General features: G+C 37.1%; 1 protein-coding gene across 10 annotated transcripts in view; it reads left to right on the forward strand.

Annotated features, from left to right (window-relative positions):
* The window catches only part of ryr2a (ryanodine receptor 2a (cardiac)), a 91,814-nt gene extending 71,794 nt beyond the window's left edge, over positions 1 to 20,020 (forward strand). For 5 of the 10 annotated variants that reach the window (XM_073867279.1, XM_073867280.1, XM_073867282.1 and 2 more), the window contains 27 exons: positions 424 to 474; positions 1,748 to 1,847; positions 1,930 to 2,009; positions 2,735 to 2,811; positions 3,070 to 3,143; positions 4,306 to 4,323; positions 6,130 to 6,210; positions 6,969 to 7,057; positions 7,139 to 7,267; positions 7,437 to 7,541; positions 7,761 to 7,842; positions 7,930 to 9,236; positions 9,329 to 9,402; positions 9,556 to 9,703; positions 9,849 to 9,935; positions 11,089 to 11,313; positions 11,634 to 11,764; positions 12,207 to 12,249; positions 12,341 to 12,474; positions 12,630 to 12,690; positions 12,780 to 12,926; positions 13,150 to 13,284; positions 16,128 to 16,284; positions 16,383 to 16,447; positions 17,354 to 17,454; positions 18,563 to 18,614; positions 18,705 to 20,020. In XM_073867279.1, the coding sequence (XP_073723380.1) occupies positions 424 to 474; positions 1,748 to 1,847; positions 1,930 to 2,009; positions 2,735 to 2,811; positions 3,070 to 3,143; positions 4,306 to 4,323; positions 6,130 to 6,210; positions 6,969 to 7,057; positions 7,139 to 7,267; positions 7,437 to 7,541; positions 7,761 to 7,842; positions 7,930 to 9,236; positions 9,329 to 9,402; positions 9,556 to 9,703; positions 9,849 to 9,935; positions 11,089 to 11,313; positions 11,634 to 11,764; positions 12,207 to 12,249; positions 12,341 to 12,474; positions 12,630 to 12,690; positions 12,780 to 12,926; positions 13,150 to 13,284; positions 16,128 to 16,284; positions 16,383 to 16,447; positions 17,354 to 17,454; positions 18,563 to 18,614; positions 18,705 to 18,800 (3,849 nt within the window). In that variant the 3' untranslated portion in view covers positions 18,801 to 20,020. The remainder of the gene's footprint in view (positions 1 to 423; positions 475 to 1,747; positions 1,848 to 1,929; positions 2,010 to 2,734; positions 2,812 to 3,069; positions 3,144 to 4,305; positions 4,324 to 6,129; positions 6,211 to 6,968; positions 7,058 to 7,138; positions 7,268 to 7,436; positions 7,542 to 7,760; positions 7,843 to 7,929; positions 9,237 to 9,328; positions 9,403 to 9,555; positions 9,704 to 9,848; positions 9,936 to 11,088; positions 11,314 to 11,633; positions 11,765 to 12,206; positions 12,250 to 12,340; positions 12,475 to 12,629; positions 12,691 to 12,779; positions 12,927 to 13,149; positions 13,285 to 16,127; positions 16,285 to 16,382; positions 16,448 to 17,353; positions 17,455 to 18,562; positions 18,615 to 18,704) is intronic. The other 5 variants (XM_073867281.1, XM_073867287.1, XM_073867285.1 and 2 more) reach the window with 1 other exon arrangement.
* The last annotated feature ends 1,910 nt before the right edge of the window (positions 20,021 to 21,930 follow it).

Genomic DNA, 21,930 nt, shown 5'->3' on the forward strand with positions numbered 1-21,930 from the left:
CCTATTTTTAAGACATTTGACAAGTTGGGTGTGTGGTTATCAGAAATTAATGCATACCCACAGAACATTTCTCAGCCAATCAGAATACAGCATTCAACTGCACACCAAGATGCACACCATTAATGTTTTTTGTTTTAAGGTTTATTTATAAATGTCCTAATATAATGCCTTAGATTAATTTGTCTGGGGAACTGTCCCAGAGTTATTTTATCACTAAAATCACAGGAAAAATTACATATCAATTTTAAAGTTTAGTGTAACAAATTATATTTTTAATTGAAATATGGCAAATTATTCAAAAAACACCACTTAAATTAATATTATAGTATGAGTTTATATTATTTTTTATTATTATTTCTATAAAATAAATCTAAATATGAATTCTGGTATAAATTGACTTATTGGTTTGCTTGTCGTCTACAGAGCTGTCATGATGAGGAAGAAGATGAAGAAGAGGAGGTGAAGAGTTTTGAGGTACGTGAATACAGATGAATACTAAGAGTTGTGCAGATGGTAATGACATATCATGAGCCTCAAACACAATTGTTTCCTCCTTCTTATGTAAACCTTAAAAGAGCGCTGGAAAACAGACCAATCTCAACATAACAACAAACTGTGACGTTACAGTCCAGATGAACACACCAATATTAAATTACACATTAAATTAATTACAATGTTGTTACAATTGTTACAAAGTTGTGACTGCTGAGTTAGCGCTATATGCTAGTTAATGCTATATGCTAACTTTTAGTCTGAAGTTCTACTATTAACGTTACAGTTACGTTTTGCAGGTCCATACTGAAAAAACCCCAAACTTACCACTCAGAAACGTCCATTAACAATCTCCAAACAATTAATTATTCCTCAAAATCTGATACAGACTCAAACATAAGATCTGTTTACACACACACAGAGCTACTGAAGGAGAAACAGCCAATCAGAGCAGAGCTCAACATTATTATTCATGACCCTTTCAAATAAGATAATAATAGACCATTGCATGATGTCATTTGCTCATTAGCATATTTGTGACAGATCATGACATCATATTACTCTTTGTACTGTCTGAAACTGTATTTTAATGCAGCTGAATACCCAATGACATTAAATAGAAGAAGAATGCTGAGATTTTATGTATTTTTCTATCACAAAGCGCTTAGACTTCTGGGTAACAAACTGTGTATATTTACAGATGAATGATGTGTTTATGCTTACATGTTTAAATAGTCAAATTAAATAGTTTAAATTGTAAACAAATAGAAAGCAAAAGATATACAGACAGATAGACATCGAGAGAGGTTCGCTGGGCAGTACCTGCCACATCTTTTTGACCAAATGAAAGCTAAAGTTTATCCAAAATTCACAAGATTTGTGGCTGTGCACATTTTGTGAAAGATAAGGACACCTTCAGAAAGGTGGTCTGAAAAATGACCAAGTTGGCAACTCTGGTTTACTCATACATGTGTGTGACAAAGGGTTAAAAATAATTTTGGTTTGTTTTGAAAGATACATAACGACAAATTAGACTGTGGTGAGCCGCTATAGTTTAACAGTTAAAGTTATTAACACTGTCATCTCATGCAGTTTAAGCTTATATTTGGGAACAATGATGTCTTTCTGTGTTAAGTAAGCACTCTCAGATTAGCTGAGAGTCAACACTTGCAGACGTCTCAGAAGAGATATTGTGTGAGATGGACCTGCAGACATTAGTGAGAGATGTCCTGATGATGACCTTTGACTTCTGCAGGAGAAAGAGATGGAGAAACAGAAGCTGTTGTATCAACAGGCCAGACTTCATGATCGAGGAGCTGCAGAGATGGTCCTACAAACCATCAGCGCTAGCAAAGGTCAGACTTTACTATCAATCACATCATACAACCTTCAGAGCTGCTGGATATGATGTGTTTATCTGATGAATGTCCTGTACAGGTGAGATGGGACCGATGGTGGCTTCTACACTAAAGCTGGGTATCGCTATACTCAATGGAGGAAATTCAACTGTACAACAGGTATCATTAGAGACAGAGATCATCATCAGCTGTGTTCATGAGCAGACTGGACTCTTAATGCCTTATGCGGCTTTCACATAGGATGCGGTGTGCGCTGCGCTCGCCGCTGGGTTCGACGCAGCCAAGCGATTTGTGCTCTGATGGCCAGACCAAAGTAGGCGGGGTTTTCAATAAATTAATAGCGTTTATATTTGGGTTAAATTGTCGACGAGGAATACAGAGACTGATGTTGCTCGTCTCCGTTTCACGTAACTTTAAGGATACCTACAACAAGCTGCTTGACTTAAAACACACCTGACATGCCAACTTGAATTGCTACTTGTTTCCATGAGACGACTTTCCTTCCGATGTCTCTGTAGGAGCATAAACTTGTATTATAAAGCTCTGAGAATCCCGAGTATAAGCTTTTCGTCCATTTTGCTTGTTTGGATGCCCCGTTTCTATTGGCCGTGCGAGTAATCGTCACAGAGCGCAGCGCAAAAGTTAAACTATTTTGAACTTTGACCGCGGCGTGAGCGCAAGCTGCGCTCCGCTGCGCTCGCACTTTGCTCGGCGCAACAAAAAACCGCCCTCGCGCGGCGCAAGCCATTGAAATGAATGGGTTTCATAGCGCAGCGCACACCGCTTCCTATGTGAAAGACCCATTACAGAAGTACTGTAGTTTTACTCTGGTATAGTTGTGGTAAATCAGAGTTTTTCACCTACTATTACTTTGTTTTGTCTAGAAATTTTTGGACTATCTGAAAGACAAGCGTGATGTGGGGTTTTTCCAGAGTTTGGCCGGACTGATGCAGTACTGCAGGTATGTCCTTTAAAAACATCATCATTATACTGGGAATATATCAGGGAATACATTTTACGTCATAACTCCCAGATGTTATAAATCCTTTAAGTGAATATAAATTGTTGTAGTTTTTATTTCATCTGTGAATTCTTCTGTAGAATAAAACTCAGTGTATTAATCTGTCTGTTTGGACCCCAAGCATGTATATCTTTGTTTTTTGATGTAAATCATTGTATTAGTGTTTAAGTGTTTATGAATGTTTGGTGTCGTCTGCAGTGTTTTAGATCTGAACGCTTTTGAGCGACAGAATAAAGCTGAAGGTCTTGGCATGGTGACTGAAGAGGGTTCAGGTAGGATTTATGATCACATCTTTATTCATCTGTGTAATTATTTCCTGGTAAATCTGTATTGGGAATTAAATAAAAATGAAATCATTATATCTCATTACTCTTGTTTTATTATGCCATTTGTACATTTATTCATTTATAAACGCATTATTGTTTTTTGTGTTTTGTGCTCATCTCCGTTTCAAAGAAGTCTCTGTGAAATTTCCTTTTTTTTTCTTATTTTCTGTGTGTTAGTGAAGTGAGATGAATGTTTGATCAAATGAATATGAGAGAAACTTTGAATGAGGTGTTTATAAAACATGAACCTGTTGTTTAGATCAGATTCAGTCCTCATTTCATTCTTAAGTCTGAATTATGAAGCATGAATTTTAACTTTCTTTTACGTTTTTATTTTTTAGGTTTCTTTGTGTTTGCTGTGCTTTAACATGACTTTAAACTGAGAAACTTGTCATCATTTACTAAGCATTACATCTCAGACCTGTTTGCTTTGATTTTCATGAACATTTTGTAGAATATGAGGATACGCTTTCATTATGTGAAAATCATTTTGAATGTTTCTGTGTTTGACAGAAGAAAGTCAAACAGGTTTAGAGCGACATGAGTGCAAGTGAATGATGAATTATGAAACCTGTACGGTTGTTTTTCTTTTTCTGATAACAGTTTTTCACTTTTTTTGTCATAATACCCTTTTCTAAAGGCTTCTGCATCAGATTTATTCAGGTTTGGATTCAAACAGCATCATTTCAACTCAAGTCAAAGTAAAGTCAAATGATAAAAGCTTGAGCTATACATTTTATATACAGTAGTGTGACTCTCACATCCCAGATCTATTTACATCAATTATTAGTAATTTTTGTATGTCTCAGTACTGTATATGTACATGTTTTTGTTTATTGTCTATATTATTTGAAGTATAGTTGTATACACAAGTGTTATATACTTTAAGTGACATCTATTGAAACATCATTAAAGATCTAAAGCTCATCAGTTTGATGATAAATCAGAGATTTTCTTCTTCTGTGGTGTCTCATTGAATGGTGCTGATTGAATTCAAGTCTGTTTTTCAGATCTTTTGACCTGTTTGACTTCTCACATCTTTCTTTCTTTCTTTCTTTCTTTTTCTTCTTTTTTTATCGGTTAACTTACCGTCTTCCTCCTTTATCAGTCCTCACTCATGAGCGTGGTAATTATGACTTCTGCAATCATTTACTGATGTGTGTGTGTGTGTGTGTGTGTGAGTGAGTGTGTGTGTGCGCGCGTTTGTGTGTGAGCCCGACACCTTACCTCTGTCCCGCCCCACAACAGAACTTTAGCCAATCACACAGTTGTCATTTCAACCACATGTTAAATTATAGCTTTAATAAAAATCTGAGAAATAAAGTGAAGAAACACCTTTTGTTCATTTATTTATTACTACGTGCAAAAATCTGAAATAATCATAATTCACATAATTCAAAGTATTGTTGATAAAACAGTGGTGATTAAAGATGATATTGATCTGTAGTTGTATGTGTGACTCTCATTGGTTTTGTCTTGGCTCTGGTGCAGCGGCTGGGTGTTTGGTTAGGAGTGTGCGTGTTTGTGTTTCTTCTGCTCTGAGAGGATGATGATGATGATGATGATCCCTCAGCAGCAGTCTCTCAGTGCCCAACTTCCTCCTCCTCTCTGATTGGTTGAGCTGTTCAGTTGATGTCGTGTGCTGTCATCTCTGTTGTACCTGCTTTTCTTCTCTGTTTTGATTTATTGTCAGGTTATGGTTTTGTTCTTTGAGTGTTTTTCTGAAGATCAGTGTTGTGTTTTTTTATTGTATCATTCATCTGCGTTTCTGTTCGATGATGTCATCATTTGACATAAATCAGAGTTTGATGGACCAGATGAAGTCTTACTATAACCCATAATGCATAGAGTTCATACTGTAGGTTGAAGAGTCGTGTGGTTATTATAAAATGTCTTTAAATCCTGAAGATGTATAGCAGTTGTATAATGTTGTGTTTTGCACGCTAGATTTAAAGTGAATACTGTAGTTTGCTAATATCATTGTGTAGAAGTTGACTGGCTTCTGTTCTGGTTGATCATTTATATGGATTCACACCTGAAAGTGCATTTATCTGATTTGTTCAGAAATGTTGATGAATTATTTCATTGTTGCTTTCATTCAGGCTCTGTTTCAAACCACTGTAAGCTGTTTTCTGTGACATCTCTTCTCATAAATGAAGTACAGCTAATGAAAAAAATTAATTATTTCATTGCATTACAACACTGAATGAATTCTGATATAATTTATATATACTTTGTCTGTCATATCGGAATGAGTTCTAGGATTGTTTTCTCACTGAAGGCTGCATGTCACCTGCCTTGGATTTTGGTCAAAACAAGGTATTGTAGGGCTTCCTATGATGCCTTAGAATACTCCCTATGTAGACAGCTCACTACAGTAGGTTTCAAACAGAGCTATTAACAATAGTGAAGTAAAGAAGTACAGTATATATCATTGTACATTTCTAAAACTATAAGTAGTTATACTGTAAGCACTTTCATGTTGTGATTTGTTTTTAGGTTTGTGGTTGTCGCTGTGACTCCGGACTGTTTAGACAAATATTGTGACATTATGAACCATCATATTCCTCCCGTATGACCAAAGCAGCACTCCAGCAGTCTCCAAATGGCTCACGTATTAAATTACACATGTCAGATATCTCAAATCATTTAGACTCCATAACAAATGGTTGGTTTCTGTACTGATCTTAAATCAGTCATTAGACATTAATAATAAAGTTTGATTGTGATCTGATTTACTGTATGTTGGTAAGTGATGTTAGATTTGGAGGCCTGCTGCTGATTCCCCACCCTTCATGTACAATGTACTGTACAGTCAGTTATATGTTCATCTGTTTGTGAGCTTGTGTGTCATGAGCGGAGTTCTGGACCATCACACCTGCTCAGGCTCGTGATGATGTCACGTCTAATACCTCGCTGTGATGTCACACAGGTGAAAAGGTCATGCAGGATGATGAATTCACCTGTGACCTCTTCCGCTTCCTGCAGCTGCTTTGTGAAGGACACAACTCAGGTAAGTGTCACCTGTCCTTTTTCAGTGTGCTCCACAGTGTCTTTACATGCACACGTGTAATCTGAGAGAGATCAGCACCTCCACCTCCCTTTGTAGTGCACTAAATGAGATAAGTAAAAAAGATTTAGTGAGTAGCCGTAAAAAGTGAAAGCTGGATTAATTTAGAAGATTACTTCAATTGAAAATTAGATTTTTTTTCGAATTAATTTTTTTCACTTTAAGTTACCCATTGAAGTAATTTGTAAACACACATTATGAGCAAGAATCCAAATGCAAGGAGGTTTTATTAGTAAAATCTCAAAAGGGCAAGCAAACACATCCAAAAGCGTAATCCAAAATGCAGGCAAGGGGTCAAAACCATAACATGAATACAAGAACCATAAAGCAATTTTTAAGTAGATCAAACTTTCACTTTCTACAGTGTGATGCAAGGCGTAGTGTACAGACCAGAGGCTTCAGTTGTAGTGTAAGAACGTGAAGTGTTGTGGAGCGTTCACACTGACAACAATTTATGACAAAACTGTAAATTGTTCATTTTTAGATTTTGTGACTTGAGGTGTTACGAACAAAGCCATTCAGCAAAGTCAAACTTTAAGCAAATATGAAATGATTTACTGTGCATTGAAGATGGACACAGCAGTTAGTCGTAAAGTCTTGTAAAGCAAATGGTACATCTACAAGAGTTTACAGTGTGAAGGCCGGTGTGTTGTGTTGTGTTCAGTAATGAAAGTGTGTGTGTGGTCTGTCTTTACATCAAGATTTTCAGAACTATCTTAGAACACAGACAGGAAACAACACGACGGTCAACATCATCATCTCCACCGTGGATTATCTGCTCAGAGTCCAGGTGAGAAGTTTCTTCATGAGGGTCACCTTCTTATAACACACATGATCAGACACTTCTTCATGTATGTGTTTGTGTCCTCAGGAGTCCATTAGTGACTTTTACTGGTATTATTCTGGTAAAGATGTGATCGATGAACAAGGCCAGAGGAATTTCTCCAAAGCCATCAATGTAGCCAAACAAGTCTTCAATACTCTGACCGAGTACATTCAGGTAGATCCTCTCATCTGCACTTACACCGATAGTAGGAGATTTGTGCAAAATTTTCCATTGGGCGCATTTTCAATTTGCTATTTCAATATGCATAATTTTAATGGTAATAGAAACGCACCTTGTGTGAGCATCTTTAATCTTCTGAGTTGAATGTGTTTATTTTCTGTAGGGTCCCTGCACAGGGAATCAACAGAGTCTGGCTCACAGTCGACTTTGGGACGCAGTCGTCGGATTCCTGCATGTTTTCGCACACATGCAGATGAAGCTGTCTCAGGTAGATCTATGATGAATTATTTATTTATTGACAAGAAAAGAAAACCATGTCAAATGAAGATATATGTGGACTATCTGTGTTGTAAAAAGATCCTGTGAAACTGAGACGTTGGTTCTTATTTAAATGATGAGAGTAGAAGAAGGACATTTTGATTTATTTAGTTAAGGAGCTGGTGGGGGCCACAGTTCAATGAGTAATTGTGTTGTTCTTACACTGTAGGATTCAAGCCAAATCGAGCTGTTAAAAGAGCTAATGGATCTTCAAAAGGATATGGTAGTGATGCTGTTGTCCATGTTAGAAGGTGAGATTGTTTCATTTATTGAAGTTAGCTGAACGTACGCTTATCACCAGGAAGACATTTGCCATTATAATCTTTCTGGCTATTTAGGAAACGTTGTGAATGGGACCATCGGAAAGCAGATGGTGGACATGTTAGTGGAGTCGTCCAACAACGTCGAGATGATTCTGAAGTTCTTTGACATGTTCCTCAAACTGAAAGATCTGACATCATCGGACGCCTTCAAAGAGTACGACCCGGATGGCAAAGGTGTCATATCCAAGAGAGATTTCCATAAAGCTATGGAAAGCCATAAACATTACACCCAATCCGAGACGGAGTTCCTCCTCTCGTGTGCAGAACCGGACGAAAACGAACTCTTAGACTACGAAGAGTTTGTCGAACGTTTCCACGAACCGGCAAAGGACATTGGTTTCAACGTCGCCGTCCTTCTTACCAACCTTTCTGAACATATGCCTCACGACTCTCGTCTCCAGACCTTCTTGGAGCTCGCAGAGAGCGTGCTGAACTATTTCCAGCCGTACCTGGGCCGCATTGAAATCATGGGCAGCGCCAAGCGTATCGAGCGTGTGTATTTCGAGATCAGCGAGTCCAGCCGCACGCAGTGGGAGAAGCCGCAGGTCAAAGAGTCCAAACGGCAGTTCATCTTTGATGTTGTCAACGAGGGGGGCGAGAAGGAGAAAATGGAGCTCTTCGTGAACTTCTGTGAGGACACCATCTTCGAGATGCAGCTGGCCGCGCAGATGTCCGATGCCGGCGAACGCTCGGCCAGCAAAGAGGACAGCGAGAGGGAGAAACCCGAGGAGGAGAGCCCTGAGATGGGATTTTTCTCCATCGCCACCGTGAAGACGGCTCTGTTGGCTCTACGATACAATGTGATGCTCCTGATGAAGGTGCTTTCCATGAAGAGCATCAAGAAGCAGGTGAAGAAAGCAAAGAAGATGACGGTGAAAGACATGGTGATGACGCTGGTGTCTTTTTACTGGAGCGTCCTGCTGGGCCTCCTGCACTTCACATTCAGCGTCGCACGAGGTTTCTTCCGCATCATATACAACAGCTTTCTGGGAGGGAGTCTGGTGGAGGGCGCCAAGACCATGAAGGTGTCGGAGCTCCTTGCCAACATGCCTGATCCGACTCAAGATGAAGTGAGAGGAGAAATCGAGGAGGGCGAGAAGAAACTCTTGGACAAAACCTCACCCGAGGAAGACCTGGCTGATCTGAACGTGGCCACGGATGACACCGATCTCCTGTCTGATATATTTGGTTTGGATCTGAAAAGAGAAGGGGGGCAGTATAAACTCATGCCTCACAATCCCAACGCCAACCTCGCCGATCTGCTCAACACACCCGTCCCACCTCCTCCAACACCGTCGCCTGAAGTCCGCAGACGACACCAGGTAAGAGAATGACGTTTAACTTCAAACATTAGACAGACTTTAATATATTTATGTATAATAAAAACAGTGCTCATTTCTTCTGGGTCTCTCAGACGAAAGGATCTTCATCCTCAGTGGATAACAGCGAGGTTACAGAGGAGACCAAATCAATCCCTGAGAAATCTGAGTAAGTCTTAGATTAGATATCTGTGGTTATAATTGTATTATTTTATTATAAAATATCCAAAGTTATTGCCAACTCTTTCCCCAAGTTTGCTGTGACCAGAGGTTGTAATCCTTTTGAAATTAATCACATGAAATTTCTCATTGTGTTACTCAGAGGGGAAAATGGAGAGAAAAGCCAGAAAAAGAAGAAAGAAGATGAAGTCAAGCGTAAAGTACGACTGCATTATCGTCGAGCGGATGAACCTGACCTTCAAGAGTCGGCTTTCTGGAAAAAGATCATCGCCTACCAACGCAAACTTCTGGTCCAAGATCCTCACAAAATCAAATAATATATCTGATGGATCATAGACTACAGCAGTCATGAATGAAGATTTAACTAAATAAACTGTACTGTATCTCGTGTATGTTATCATCACACTTATCCAGTATTTGTCTTCTCTTCTGCAGAACTATTTTGCACGAAATTTCTACAACATGAGAATGTTGGCGCTGTTTGTGGCATTTGCTATCAACTTTATTCTGCTGTTTTACAAGGTAATTCTGACTAGTTTGTCTTTAAAGGTGCCGTAGAATGTAAACTGGATTTATGTAACCATAGATGAATAATAAGACTTCATGGTAATGAGATTTCATGATCCTCAAACACGATTGTTTTCTCCTTCTTACATAAACCTCATGCATGCAAAAGAGCGCTGGAAAACAGACCAATCACAACATAACACCAACTGTGACGATACAGTCCAGATGTACACCCCAAACATTAAATTACACATTAAAGGGGACATATCATGAAAATTTGACTTTTTTCACGTTTAAGTGATATAATTGAGTCCCCAAACATCAACTCATTTGCATTTTAAAAGAAACACTCAAAAACAGCAAATTTTTGCTTACACCTACAGTGGCAATTTTAACATCTTATAATAAATTATCTTTATGATATTTTGAGCTAAAACTTCATATACTTCTGTTTGCTAGTTAATGCTATATGTTAGCGTTTAGGCTGAAGTTCTACTATTAACGATAGAGTTACGTTTTGCAGGTCCATACTGAAAAAACCCAAACTTATCACTCAGAAACATCCATTAACAATCTCCAAACAATTGATTATTCCTCAAAATCTGATTCAGACTCAAACATAAGATCTGTTTACACACACACAGAGCTACTGAAGGAGAAACAGCCAATCAGAGCAGAGATCAACATTATTATTCATGACCCTTTCAAATAAGATAATAATAGATCAGAGTTTGTAAATGGACATGAAAAACTGTCTCTGGATCATTTTTACACTTAATAAAGCCACAAATCTTCTGTGTAGATATCAGTAAAAATTTAACAGATTATTAACATGCATTCTTTGGCACCTTTAAACTAACATGTATTAATGTTTCTGCTGTTTTTCAGGAACGAGTTTTTGTGTAAATTTAGCTTTGTCTGGGTAAACATGAAATGATGTATTTCTGAATATTAAACTGTCTATAATCTTAAATCTTTATATAGTTTAAGTTAAACAGTCTGTAGGTCTTTATAAGTCAATTAGTCTCTTGTAGTTTTTTCAATCAGTGATGATTTAAGCTGTCACACGTTGAGCTGTTATGATCATAAGGCGATGCTTGAGTCGAGTTTGAGTTTTTTCCTCATGAGATGTGTACAGATTCTTTTGTTTGTTTATTGTTCTGTGAAGGTGTCCACGTCTTCAGCGGTCACTGAAGGGAAGGATGTGTTGTTCAGTGGATCATCAGACACCAGCGTGCAGTGGGATCCTCTGAGCAGATCCAGTAATCGACCGGTCACCGTACACTTTGTACTGGAGGAGAGCAGCGGTTACATGGAGCCCACGCTACGGATTCTGGCCATTCTGCACACGGTCATCTCCTTCTTCTGTATCATTGGCTACTACTGCTTAAAGGTATGACATCATCTCTAAATAAACTATTTAGTTAGCATTGTGTTTTTCTACCAGAAACTGAGCATGTGTATGTTATCCTAAAATGTCACAACTTGTTTATGTTCTTCACAATATTATTATGTGACCTGGTTCTGACTTCATAATAATGAAATGGTGATATAATACAGAAACAATAAACCTGTCAAATATAACATGCCTTGCAGTATCGGTCTAAAGAGGTTTTAATAAACGCTACATTTATATTTAATGGTCAATGCGGCTGTGGTTTAGCAGATGTATTAGTCTTCACATGAAGTGATGTGTTTTTATTCCCCCCGCAGGTTCCTCTGGTGATATTTAAGCGTGAGAAGGAGGTGGCCAGAAAGCTGGAGTTTGATGGTCTGTATATCACCGAACAGCCATCAGAAGATGATATTAAAGGCCAATGGGACAGATTGGTCATAAACACACAGTGAGTGACCCCATGACTTGATGTTAATGAAAACATGATGCCAATCAGGTGAACTAATGAAGGATGAGAATAATATTGGCCATCAATTTACACCCTCAACAACACCACCGTCTACACCGGTTTGTTTTTAACCCTATGTGTAAAAATACTGGTGTTTTATTACATTATTCTAAATTAGAACAAGAAAGTACAGATGAATGAAAAACAGAAAAATAAATCTTTGAGGGCAGAAACACATTTGTAGTAGTTAGAAATGCACACAATATAAAATACATTTATTTCAAGCAGAATGAATTAAAGATGGTTTATATTATGATAAAAGGTCTTTGTTTTGAAGTAAGACAGATTGCAGTAATAATATGTCTTTTAAATGTATATATTATAATAATTCTCATTTCATATTTAAATCTGTTACTGTAGTAAAGATGATTTTATCTTACAGGTCATTCCCAAACAATTACTGGGATAAATTTGTGAAGAGGAAGGTAAATGAAATCTTACACGCATACACTGAATAATGAAGTGATGAAATATTTTGATAATGTTGAATACGTGAATGATGACTGTGTGTTGTAGGTGATGGATAAATACGGAGAGTTTTATGGAAATGATCGGATCAGTGAACTGCTCGGGATGGATAAAGCTGCTCTGGATTTCAGTGACGCTCACGAGAAGAGGAAACCAAAGAGAGACGGTTCACTAGCAGCAGTGTGAGTGTGTGTTTGTGTACTTTGTGTGTTTGTGTATTTCATCTCTCAGATCCCTGCAGAGGGCAGTAATGAGTCTGTCACTTTCCTTCATGACAACTACAGCGATTCAGCTCAGAAATTTTTTTTGTAACACTGATGAATTTTTCTCTTTTCAGTCTGAACTCAATCGATGTGAAGTATCAGATTTGGAAATTAGGTGTCGTCTTCACAGACAACGTAAATAAATCCTCCTTATATTTGTCTTTATGTTTCAACTTGAGCCTGATTTCAGATTTTTATTTGGTTTGTATGTTTGTATGCTGCAGTCTTTCTTGTATCTGGCCTGGTATATGAGCATGTCTATACTCGGACACTACAATAATTTCTTCTTTGCTGCTCATCTGTTGGACATCGCCATGGGCTTTAAGACCCTGAGGACCATCCTGTCATCTGTAACACACAACGGCAAACAGGTACGAATTAAACTGATCTCATTTACATAAATCATTATAAAATCTTATTAAAGACTCTTCACATTAATAACAGACTATAACTTTGTTTTGACACCTACAGTATTGAGGTTTAGCCATACAAAGATTTCAGAATCACAATCTTGAAATAAACTGTGAGCACTGACTCTTAATCACACAAACTCTGTGTGCGTGCGTGCGTGCGCGTGTGTGTGCGTGTGTGTAGTTGGTCCTGACTGTAGGTCTGCTGGCGGTTGTGGTTTATCTCTACACTGTGGTGGCTTTCAACTTCTTCCGTAAGTTCTACAATAAGAGTGAAGATGGAGAATCTCCAGACATGAAGTGTGACGACATGCTGACGGTAAGATAACAGTTAACAGGTGACTGTGCACCGTGGTAATACTATGTTGTTTTGGACATATACAGTACAGTACTGTGGTAATTCTGTGGTATTATTTGCAGTATATGAGGCATGAATAGTGTTAATATCATACTATCTGACAGGTCTTTCTGGGAGATACTACAGTACTATATGTTGTAGTTCATGTAGATGTTTTAACACACATTGATGCCAGTAGATCACCTGAGGAACTCACACATCATTGGTTCACACACCCTTAAAGTCATCCAGTCAGGCTTCATTAAATCTTATGTCACAGATATATTAAATGTGAATGTCAGTCATGTGATTTCCTTTCATCAGCTCATTTGCATTTTAAAGGACACACCAAAAAACAGCACATTTTTGCTTACACCTACAACGTGAATGAATGACATTTAATTTGATATGGACATAGCATTTACATAGGACAAACCAAAGGCTTCATTAAATCTTATGTCACAGATATATGAAATGTGAATGTCAGTCGTGTGATTTTCTGCAGCGCTCGATGGTGGGGTTTCACTTTTAATTGGTGCCATGAGATTTAATGTGTTGAGATGAGATGAGATCGTCATTGCTCTCATGATCCTTATTTATTGTTGCTAAGCACAAATGACCGGACGATCATTAGATGAGGACTGCATTAACAACTAGAATAACACAATCATTAACTCCACAACAGAGAGAGAGAGAGAGGGGGGCATTGATTCACTTTAAGTGATAAGAGCAAGTGAACATGAAATCACAATAAAATAAACAACTTTGTCACTCTTCTCATCTTCTGTTGGTGATGTTAAATTGGACATCTCATAAAATATTGGACATATCGAACTTTTCCATGTTTAAGTGCTATAATTGAGTCCCCAGTGCTTTTACCAACCTAGACAATGTGAAAAAGATCAACCCAGTAACTTAGTTTTAGTAAACCATTCAATGCAAACATGTAAAAAAAGCTTATTGAAATTTGTCTCCCCTTGTTATGTCAGAAGGGGATCTTATTATAATAATACCACCCCTTAATCTGCACTATCCAACCAAAGCACTAACATTTAGTGCAGAGAGAAAGAAAATAATTGACAGCACAATTGAGTTTCAATTTCAACAAACCACCATTATGGTGATCAAGGACACACCCAAAAACGGCAAATTTCTGCTCACATCTACAAAGTGTCAATTTTAACATCTTATAATAAATGATCTGCGGGGTATTTTAAGCTAAAACGTCACATACACATTCTGGGCCACCAAAGATTTATTTGACATCTTAAAAAGTCTTGTGAAATGTCCTCTTTAAACATTGAGTGTCCAATCAAATCATGTTATTTAGGCTCATAAAAGAAAGTTCTAGAAATGTTGGTTATTCTTACTCTGTCTGTATATTAGAATGATGGGATATGAGTTACCTAAAAGCAGACACACACAGGTAGCATAGGTGGAGATAGGGGCGGGGTCACCTGTGTGGGTGTGGTTACACATAGGGGTGTTGCTACAGGTGGTGAATATGTAATAACTGCATACATCACATAATTCACATAAGGGAAAGTTAATCCAATGATATTAATGAGCATAAATACATGATACAAAATATTGATAGATTGATACTTCTTAAAAGATATTTATTTGCAGTCTTGGACTTTGATCCAAATAATAAGTTTTCTTAAAATGCAGCATACTGTATGCTTAAAGCTGCCTAAAGATGCTGTCTATGTAGGTAGCTCGCTAGGTTTAGAATTATAGTGATTGTCTTCTGTTCTTTTGTCGGTCAGTGAGGTGTTTCACATTAGTGCTGAGGGTGTGTGTGTGTGTGTGTGTGTGTGTGTGTGTGTGTGTGTGTGTGTGTGTGTGTGTGTGTGCGTGTGTGTGAGCTTTAATCCGCTCTGAAGCAGTCATCCGTAGAAAACCATTTCTAGCTGTTTTCTTTCTCTTTGTCTTTTCTCTCATTCTCCTCTTCTAATAAGGGAAGACAGTTGGAGTGCAGAGAAACTTTTGTCATGAGTGAGTGACAGATGCCTTTAATCCACAAAACTCCAGTGGATTTATTTTCTGTGTTGGTGTTAGGAGTGTTTGCAGACATGAACAGGTTCAAGTAATCCACGAGACAGCGTGCTTTATATGGATTTTATCATGAATGAATGCCCAGTTCAGTCATGAAACTCTTTCACGCAGCTGGTTATGGTTTATGGTTCTCATAAAGCTGGCAGCGCAGCCAATCCATCTTTCATTCATATCAACATGACCCATTTTTATTCTGTTGTGTCCTGGTTCATCTCTACATGTGATATTTCCTATCCCAGCTCCTCCCCAGCACCACCTGTCTACAGTAGATCTGCTACAGCAGCAGTATGTGTTCATACAGTATCCTCTCTAATGATTCACCCTTAAAGACTTCACTCATGCCAGCAGCAGATCTACACTGCCAAGACAAAGATTATGTACAGTCCAAAGTTTACAACTACATTCTTGTCTTACACAAAGCAGTGTATCATAAACCTCCCTTACTGTAGTAAACTCACTGTAATGCACGGCTCATTCGTGTTTATTATTACAGTTTACAGCTGAATTCCAAACATTTTTTGTGCTCTTCAAATGAGACATTTTATTTGAGTTGTTTCTAATAAAGTTTACTAAACAGTCACATTATTTAGTTTATCTCTCTTCAGAATGAAAGTTTTGTTGATAAAATCAGATGTGTGTCGATACTTGTCCAACAGCTTCTACAATCAGATATTATAGTTTCATCCGTTTTATAATGAACATTTTGCTTGTGTTAAATTAAAAACAGGTACACAAAAAAGAAACCCTCGTGTTGTGTGTTTGTGTAGTGCTATATGTTCCACATGTACGTTGGAGTTCGGGCTGGCGGTGGGATCGGTGATCAGATCGAGGATCCGGCAGGTGATGAGTATGAGATCTATCGGATCATCTTTGACATCACCTTCTTTTTCTTCGTCATAGTCATCCTCCTGGCCATCATTCAAGGTATGTGTATGCATGTGTGTGCGTATTTGTGTGATGTTTTGTTTGTAGTTTTCTGAAGTATCTTGTGTTTGATGTGTGTGTGTGTGTGTGTTTATCAGGTCTAATTATTGATGCATTTGGTGAGTTGAGAGACCAACAGGAGCAGGTGAAAGAAGACATGGAGGTGAGACTCTACTAGTGATGTCCAGTGATGTTTATGAATTCATCATTTATTTGACCTGATTATTTTAGTCAACAGGTTGTACCAGTACACCAAATGTTTGTTTTAAACAATGTGTGACTTGAGACAGCCATGATCCACAAGTTACTCACTTTTAAGGCAATGTTTCAGTGTATAATCTGTATGAGCTTTGATCAGACCTGTCTGGTGAACTGAGAACAGCAGATGTGTTGATATTGAGCATACGTGTATCAGTACACATGTATGACATCAGCGATCTGCTGTGCTGATAATATAAAGATGATTCATGGAGATGATTGAAGACAAAAAGAAGACGCTTGATGTGATTGTTACTGTACATAATGAATCTGAGGAGAGTTTTGTGTATTTGACTTGAGGGATGTGTGCGTGTGTGTGTGTGTGTGTGTGTTAATCCTGTTTGGTTTAATCAATAAATGAGCAGAAATGTGAGACTGAATTATTTTGGACTTGTGAGATTTAAAGCCATTGAGGTGTTATATGAGAGCATTAAGAGTAATGTGATCTCAGGGACTTGAGCTGAATTATTAGTGATTTATTTTATAATACTCTGATTGTGATTGTTATATCTATTTAGATCTTCTCTCGTCGTTTTCTCTTCTACAGTCGAGTATGAGCTGAAATGTTTTATCTGTCAGAAGTGCACATTCAGTTGTGGCATTATTGTATTTTTATAATATTATATTTCACTGATGCTAATCACTGTAATGAAATTGAAAATAAACTCAGTAGTTTCTAAAACATGGCTTGATTTTATATATGATGACATGATTTCTTTTACTTTGAATGAGATTTTAAAGTAAAATATAAGCATGACTTTTTATTGAGATAAATATCAGTGTTTAATGAAATCTGTCTCTCTCCTCGCAGACGAAATGTTTCATCTGTGGAATTGGAAATGATTATTTTGACACGGTTCCACACGGCTTTGAAACGCACACATTACAAGAACACAACCTGGCCAACTACCTGTAAGTCCTGTTTTCATTTCATTCAAGACTTCATTATTCTTTCCTAAAGCATTAGATCAAGAAAAAACACACAAAGTACAGCAAACACATCTCTATGTTAACAGGATTCAATATGAATATTCATATTAATGCAAGTGAAATTGACAAATATTTGGTGATTTTTCTGAAGAAGTGCACCAACACATCAGTTACATGTCAATATAAGATCAGAGTCATGTGACCCTCAACGATGATGTGAATTATATAAAAGATCAAATCTATTGAGTATCTATATAGATGTAATCCTCCAAAACAAAAATAAACTATATTTTTATTTCTCTCAATCTTAAAAAAATGTAAGTTTAATTCTTCAATGACTTAAAAAAGACAAATGTATGAATTTCTTTAAAAAAGGACTAAATCAAGAAAGAAAAGCATCTTGATTTCTTTCAGTAGAGTTTTAAATCATTTCACACCATAAAGTTTGAGAAAGTGAACAGAGATCTACAGACAAATATTACAGCGTTTTGATTTGTTTAGTCATGTCATTAATTGTGTTACTTTTTGTTATTTAAATGTATTATTATTTTAATAATGTAGACAATAGTAAATCATAAAGAATAAAGGTTTGACTGATATTAATGATGATGATGATGATGATGTGTACATTTTCTCATTTCACTCACATCAGTGTTGCAGTGATAAAAGTCCTGCCTAAAGGCTCATTATGCAAGTCTTTTGTTTCCTCAGCTGTCAATCATTCCTTCTCGCATATGGCCCCTCTAAACAAAAAGTGTCTTACAATTTCTAAATCAACATATTGCTTTATGTGGATGACTACTAGGCTACTAGATTCCGTTTAGAAAAGTCTTGTTAAACATGTAGTATGTTAGTATGGGTTTTGTGGACTTATATTAGTGACCTTCAAAAAAACATGCATAAACATTTTTTTCTCAAAAATGTAGCTCATATAATATTTTTGCCCAGTTTGTGGTGAACACAGTGTTATGAGACTTTTGCCATTTATTATGTTTTGAAGCAACTGAAAAAAGACCAAATGTAAGATGATGTCAGAACCCGTATATGAGCAGCTAACAGATGTGTGTTGTGGCTTTGTGTCTGTTTCCAGATTTTTCTTTATGTATCTTATTAACAAAGATGAAACAGAGCACACAGGCCAGGTAATAATCACTCATGACAAAAACTGTACATAAGCATTACCGAAGCACAAAGATGTGTTTTGTAATATTCAGTTCTGGCTGTTCTTTCAGGAGTCATACGTTTGGAAAATGTACCAGGAACGCTGCTGGGAATTCTTTCCTGCTGGCGACTGTTTTCGGAAACAATACGAGGACCAGCTGAATTAAAACGCACACAGACGCACACACACAAACACACACACACTGTCCTGTACGGCTGTGTTTTGAGTCACAGTGAAGGTGGGCAGGACTATCCAACGCTTCTTCATTTCATTTATTTAATTAACAAAGACTATATGAAGAGGAGGGGAACTGATGAAGGACACACATGATGATGATGATGATGATGATGACCTGTGTTAGGGCCAAATACTGAAAGTTTCTTGTGATGGGGATACAGTGCCTTACCATGAGAAAGAGGAGCTATGCAAGACGATAAAGACACCCTGGACGAGCGAGAGAGAGAGAGAGAGAGCGAGCTTGTACCCCTCAGGACTAATGTTGGCTACATATTCTCCTCTGCTATTCTCTTTATTTGTTTTGGTTTATTTTGGTAATGCACCCGAGTGACGGTCGAGTTACTCTTTATATTCAAGCTGTAGAAAAATATTCTCTAAAAACGTTTCATTGCATGTTTATTATGCAAGTTTAAGGAAAACATTTGAAAACGTACGCAAGCTGATCTATATCACACCTGCAATTTTATAGGTTAAAGAACATTTAAGATAACATTGTACTGTTGAAGTATATTGTGGGCTTTTCCTCTGTCATACGCCAAAAACCAGACGGAGACGCAGCAATCGGAGACAAACCTCTTCATCGTAGTATTAGTTAAATGCAGAAGCAATATCAGTATCTCAGAAAGTCCAGCCTTCATCATAGAGAGAGAGAGAGAGAGACATTCACACAGTTTACAAGGCTTTACAACTGCAAAACTTCAACATGAGAGCACATGAAATACTAAAGGACTCGAGCATCTCCATCCTTCAGAAAATCACTGCACTTTCTTTCATAGCCATGACAAAGACAAGATGCTTTTCTTCTTTCTTATACAAACAATGTGAAGTCATTGCAATAACAACAAATGGGCTAAAAAAACCAGCCGCAAATATGTGAGAGAAATTTTACTCATGTAAAGAATTTTGATAACAAAAAACCTCATAGGAAAATAATCTGTCAGACTGTAGTGTACTGTGTAAAGTTGTGAGCATATAACTGTGTGTCATCTATAAAGGGAACTCAAAGACATGCATGATTTTGACAAATAAAAGGATTATTTATTCATGCTTGTAGATGGGGATGTTTTAATGTCAACAGAAACTTGTTGATCTGCTCAAATGTTTAAACATTGTCAGTATGAGGGAGTAAAGATCTCAGATTCATCAGTATTCATATCTTCTGTTTATTATTAATGAAAGATCTTAATCATCACCACAACATCATCGTTTCATGTTCAGGAAAAAGGCTGCTGAATATTCATACCTGTACTGTGAAGTGTTGTAAAAAGTGAAGAGATTTGTAGGCTTTATCTGAACTGAAAGGTCTAACGAAAAACTTCAGATAATGAAACCCATTTAAAAGTTAAGATGTGGAAATATTAAACAGAAGCGGAGAATCATTTCCATCAGTAAAATAAACTGCAACAGTGTGTCTATAGATGATATTTAATATCAGGTTAATATGATCTGTCAAGCACGTTGGGATTCGACTGTGTCTGTATTGTTTTTAATAATGAGACTCATCACGTTCATCTTTCCTCCTGTGGTCTGTGTTCATCTTTTTCTGTCACAAAGCACAAATGTTTCTCTCGCCGTCTAAAAAAACTCAGTCCATGAGAAACCTCACAAAAAACCGAAATCATTGAATGTGAGCTGGTTTCTGCTGTCATCGGCAGCTTTTATTCTTCATTCGAGGGATAGTTCACCAAAAAATGAAAATTCTGTCATCGTTTGCTCATTCTAATATTATTGTAAACCTGTATGAGTTTCTATTTTCTGATAAACACAAAAGAAGATATTGTGATAAATGATGGTAACCACACAGTTGATGATACCCATTGAATTTCATTGTATATGGAAGTTAATCGGTTACGATCAGCTGGTTGCTTAACTAGAGGTCGACCGATATGGCTTTTTCTCTGGCCGATGCCGATATTTAGAAATCAGGGCAGCCGATGGCCGAAATGTTTGGCTGATTTTCTATATGTACCTAATAATCAAATTATCTAAAAAAACTTTTTTACAAATATGTTTAAAATGTCTTTATATATAAATACATAAGTAAAATGTAAGTACTCTGAAAAAGAGAGTATAAAAATCGAGTGTCTGTAGACCTCTCACCACTGTTTTAAACATAGCTCATTTTTTCCATTCACTCCACCCCTTTCTTCTGGGTTTCTTCTAAAGCCACGCCCCCAAAACACATGAACGCGCAACAGCTTTGCTGGGAGAAGGATTTACCTCAGACAAGCGGAGAGGAAGGAGCGCGGTGCATGTAATAACATCATGTCACAATCACATGTAATAATACACCTAACTTTATCAGTAGGAATATAAACAGATAGGATGCCTTCTAGTACTCACTATTAAGCCAGTGTTTTGCATGGAAGAGTTTCCGTGATGAAAGCATTGTGGACTCTGATGAGGACTACACTCCGGAGACAATACCTCTACCGCATCATCGACTGGAGGCAGGCTTGTGCACAATTCAGAATTTCAGAATTGGCCTCCATTCAATTCATGAATTGGAATTTGAATTGAATTGACTCCGCCCTACAGGAAGTTGAATTCGAATTGGAATTGGAATGACAGGAAGTGGAATTAAATTCATGGCAATTCAAAGAAATTCCACAGTGACACAACAGAAAGAATCTCCCATTCAGTGTTAGGAAAGTTACTTTGGAAAATTGTTTGGCAACCATTTTAAATACTTGGTAAAATTAAAGCATTCTGAGAAATGAAGTCATGTTACATCGTGTTCCATAAAATTACAATTGCAAAAAAAATCAAACTTAATTATTTGTTATGTGACTAGAGTTTTTATATTAACATTTCCTGTTAATATAATCTGTACAAACGAATATATTTATAGAATATGTAAGGCAAACATATATGACATATACTGAAAGCTTCATTTTTAACACTTCACTTACTGTATAATATGTATAAGAATTTCTTTGAATTTCTATTGAATTGCAATTCTGCTTCCTTTAATTCAAACTAGAATTGTTATTCCACATCCTGCTTTTGACATAAATTCAAATTCAATTCTAATTCAAGAATTGAATTGGAATTTAGGA

This window comes from Misgurnus anguillicaudatus, chromosome 4 (genome assembly GCF_027580225.2).
Source record: "Misgurnus anguillicaudatus chromosome 4, ASM2758022v2, whole genome shotgun sequence".
Taxonomy (NCBI): domain Eukaryota; kingdom Metazoa; phylum Chordata; class Actinopteri; order Cypriniformes; family Cobitidae; genus Misgurnus; species Misgurnus anguillicaudatus.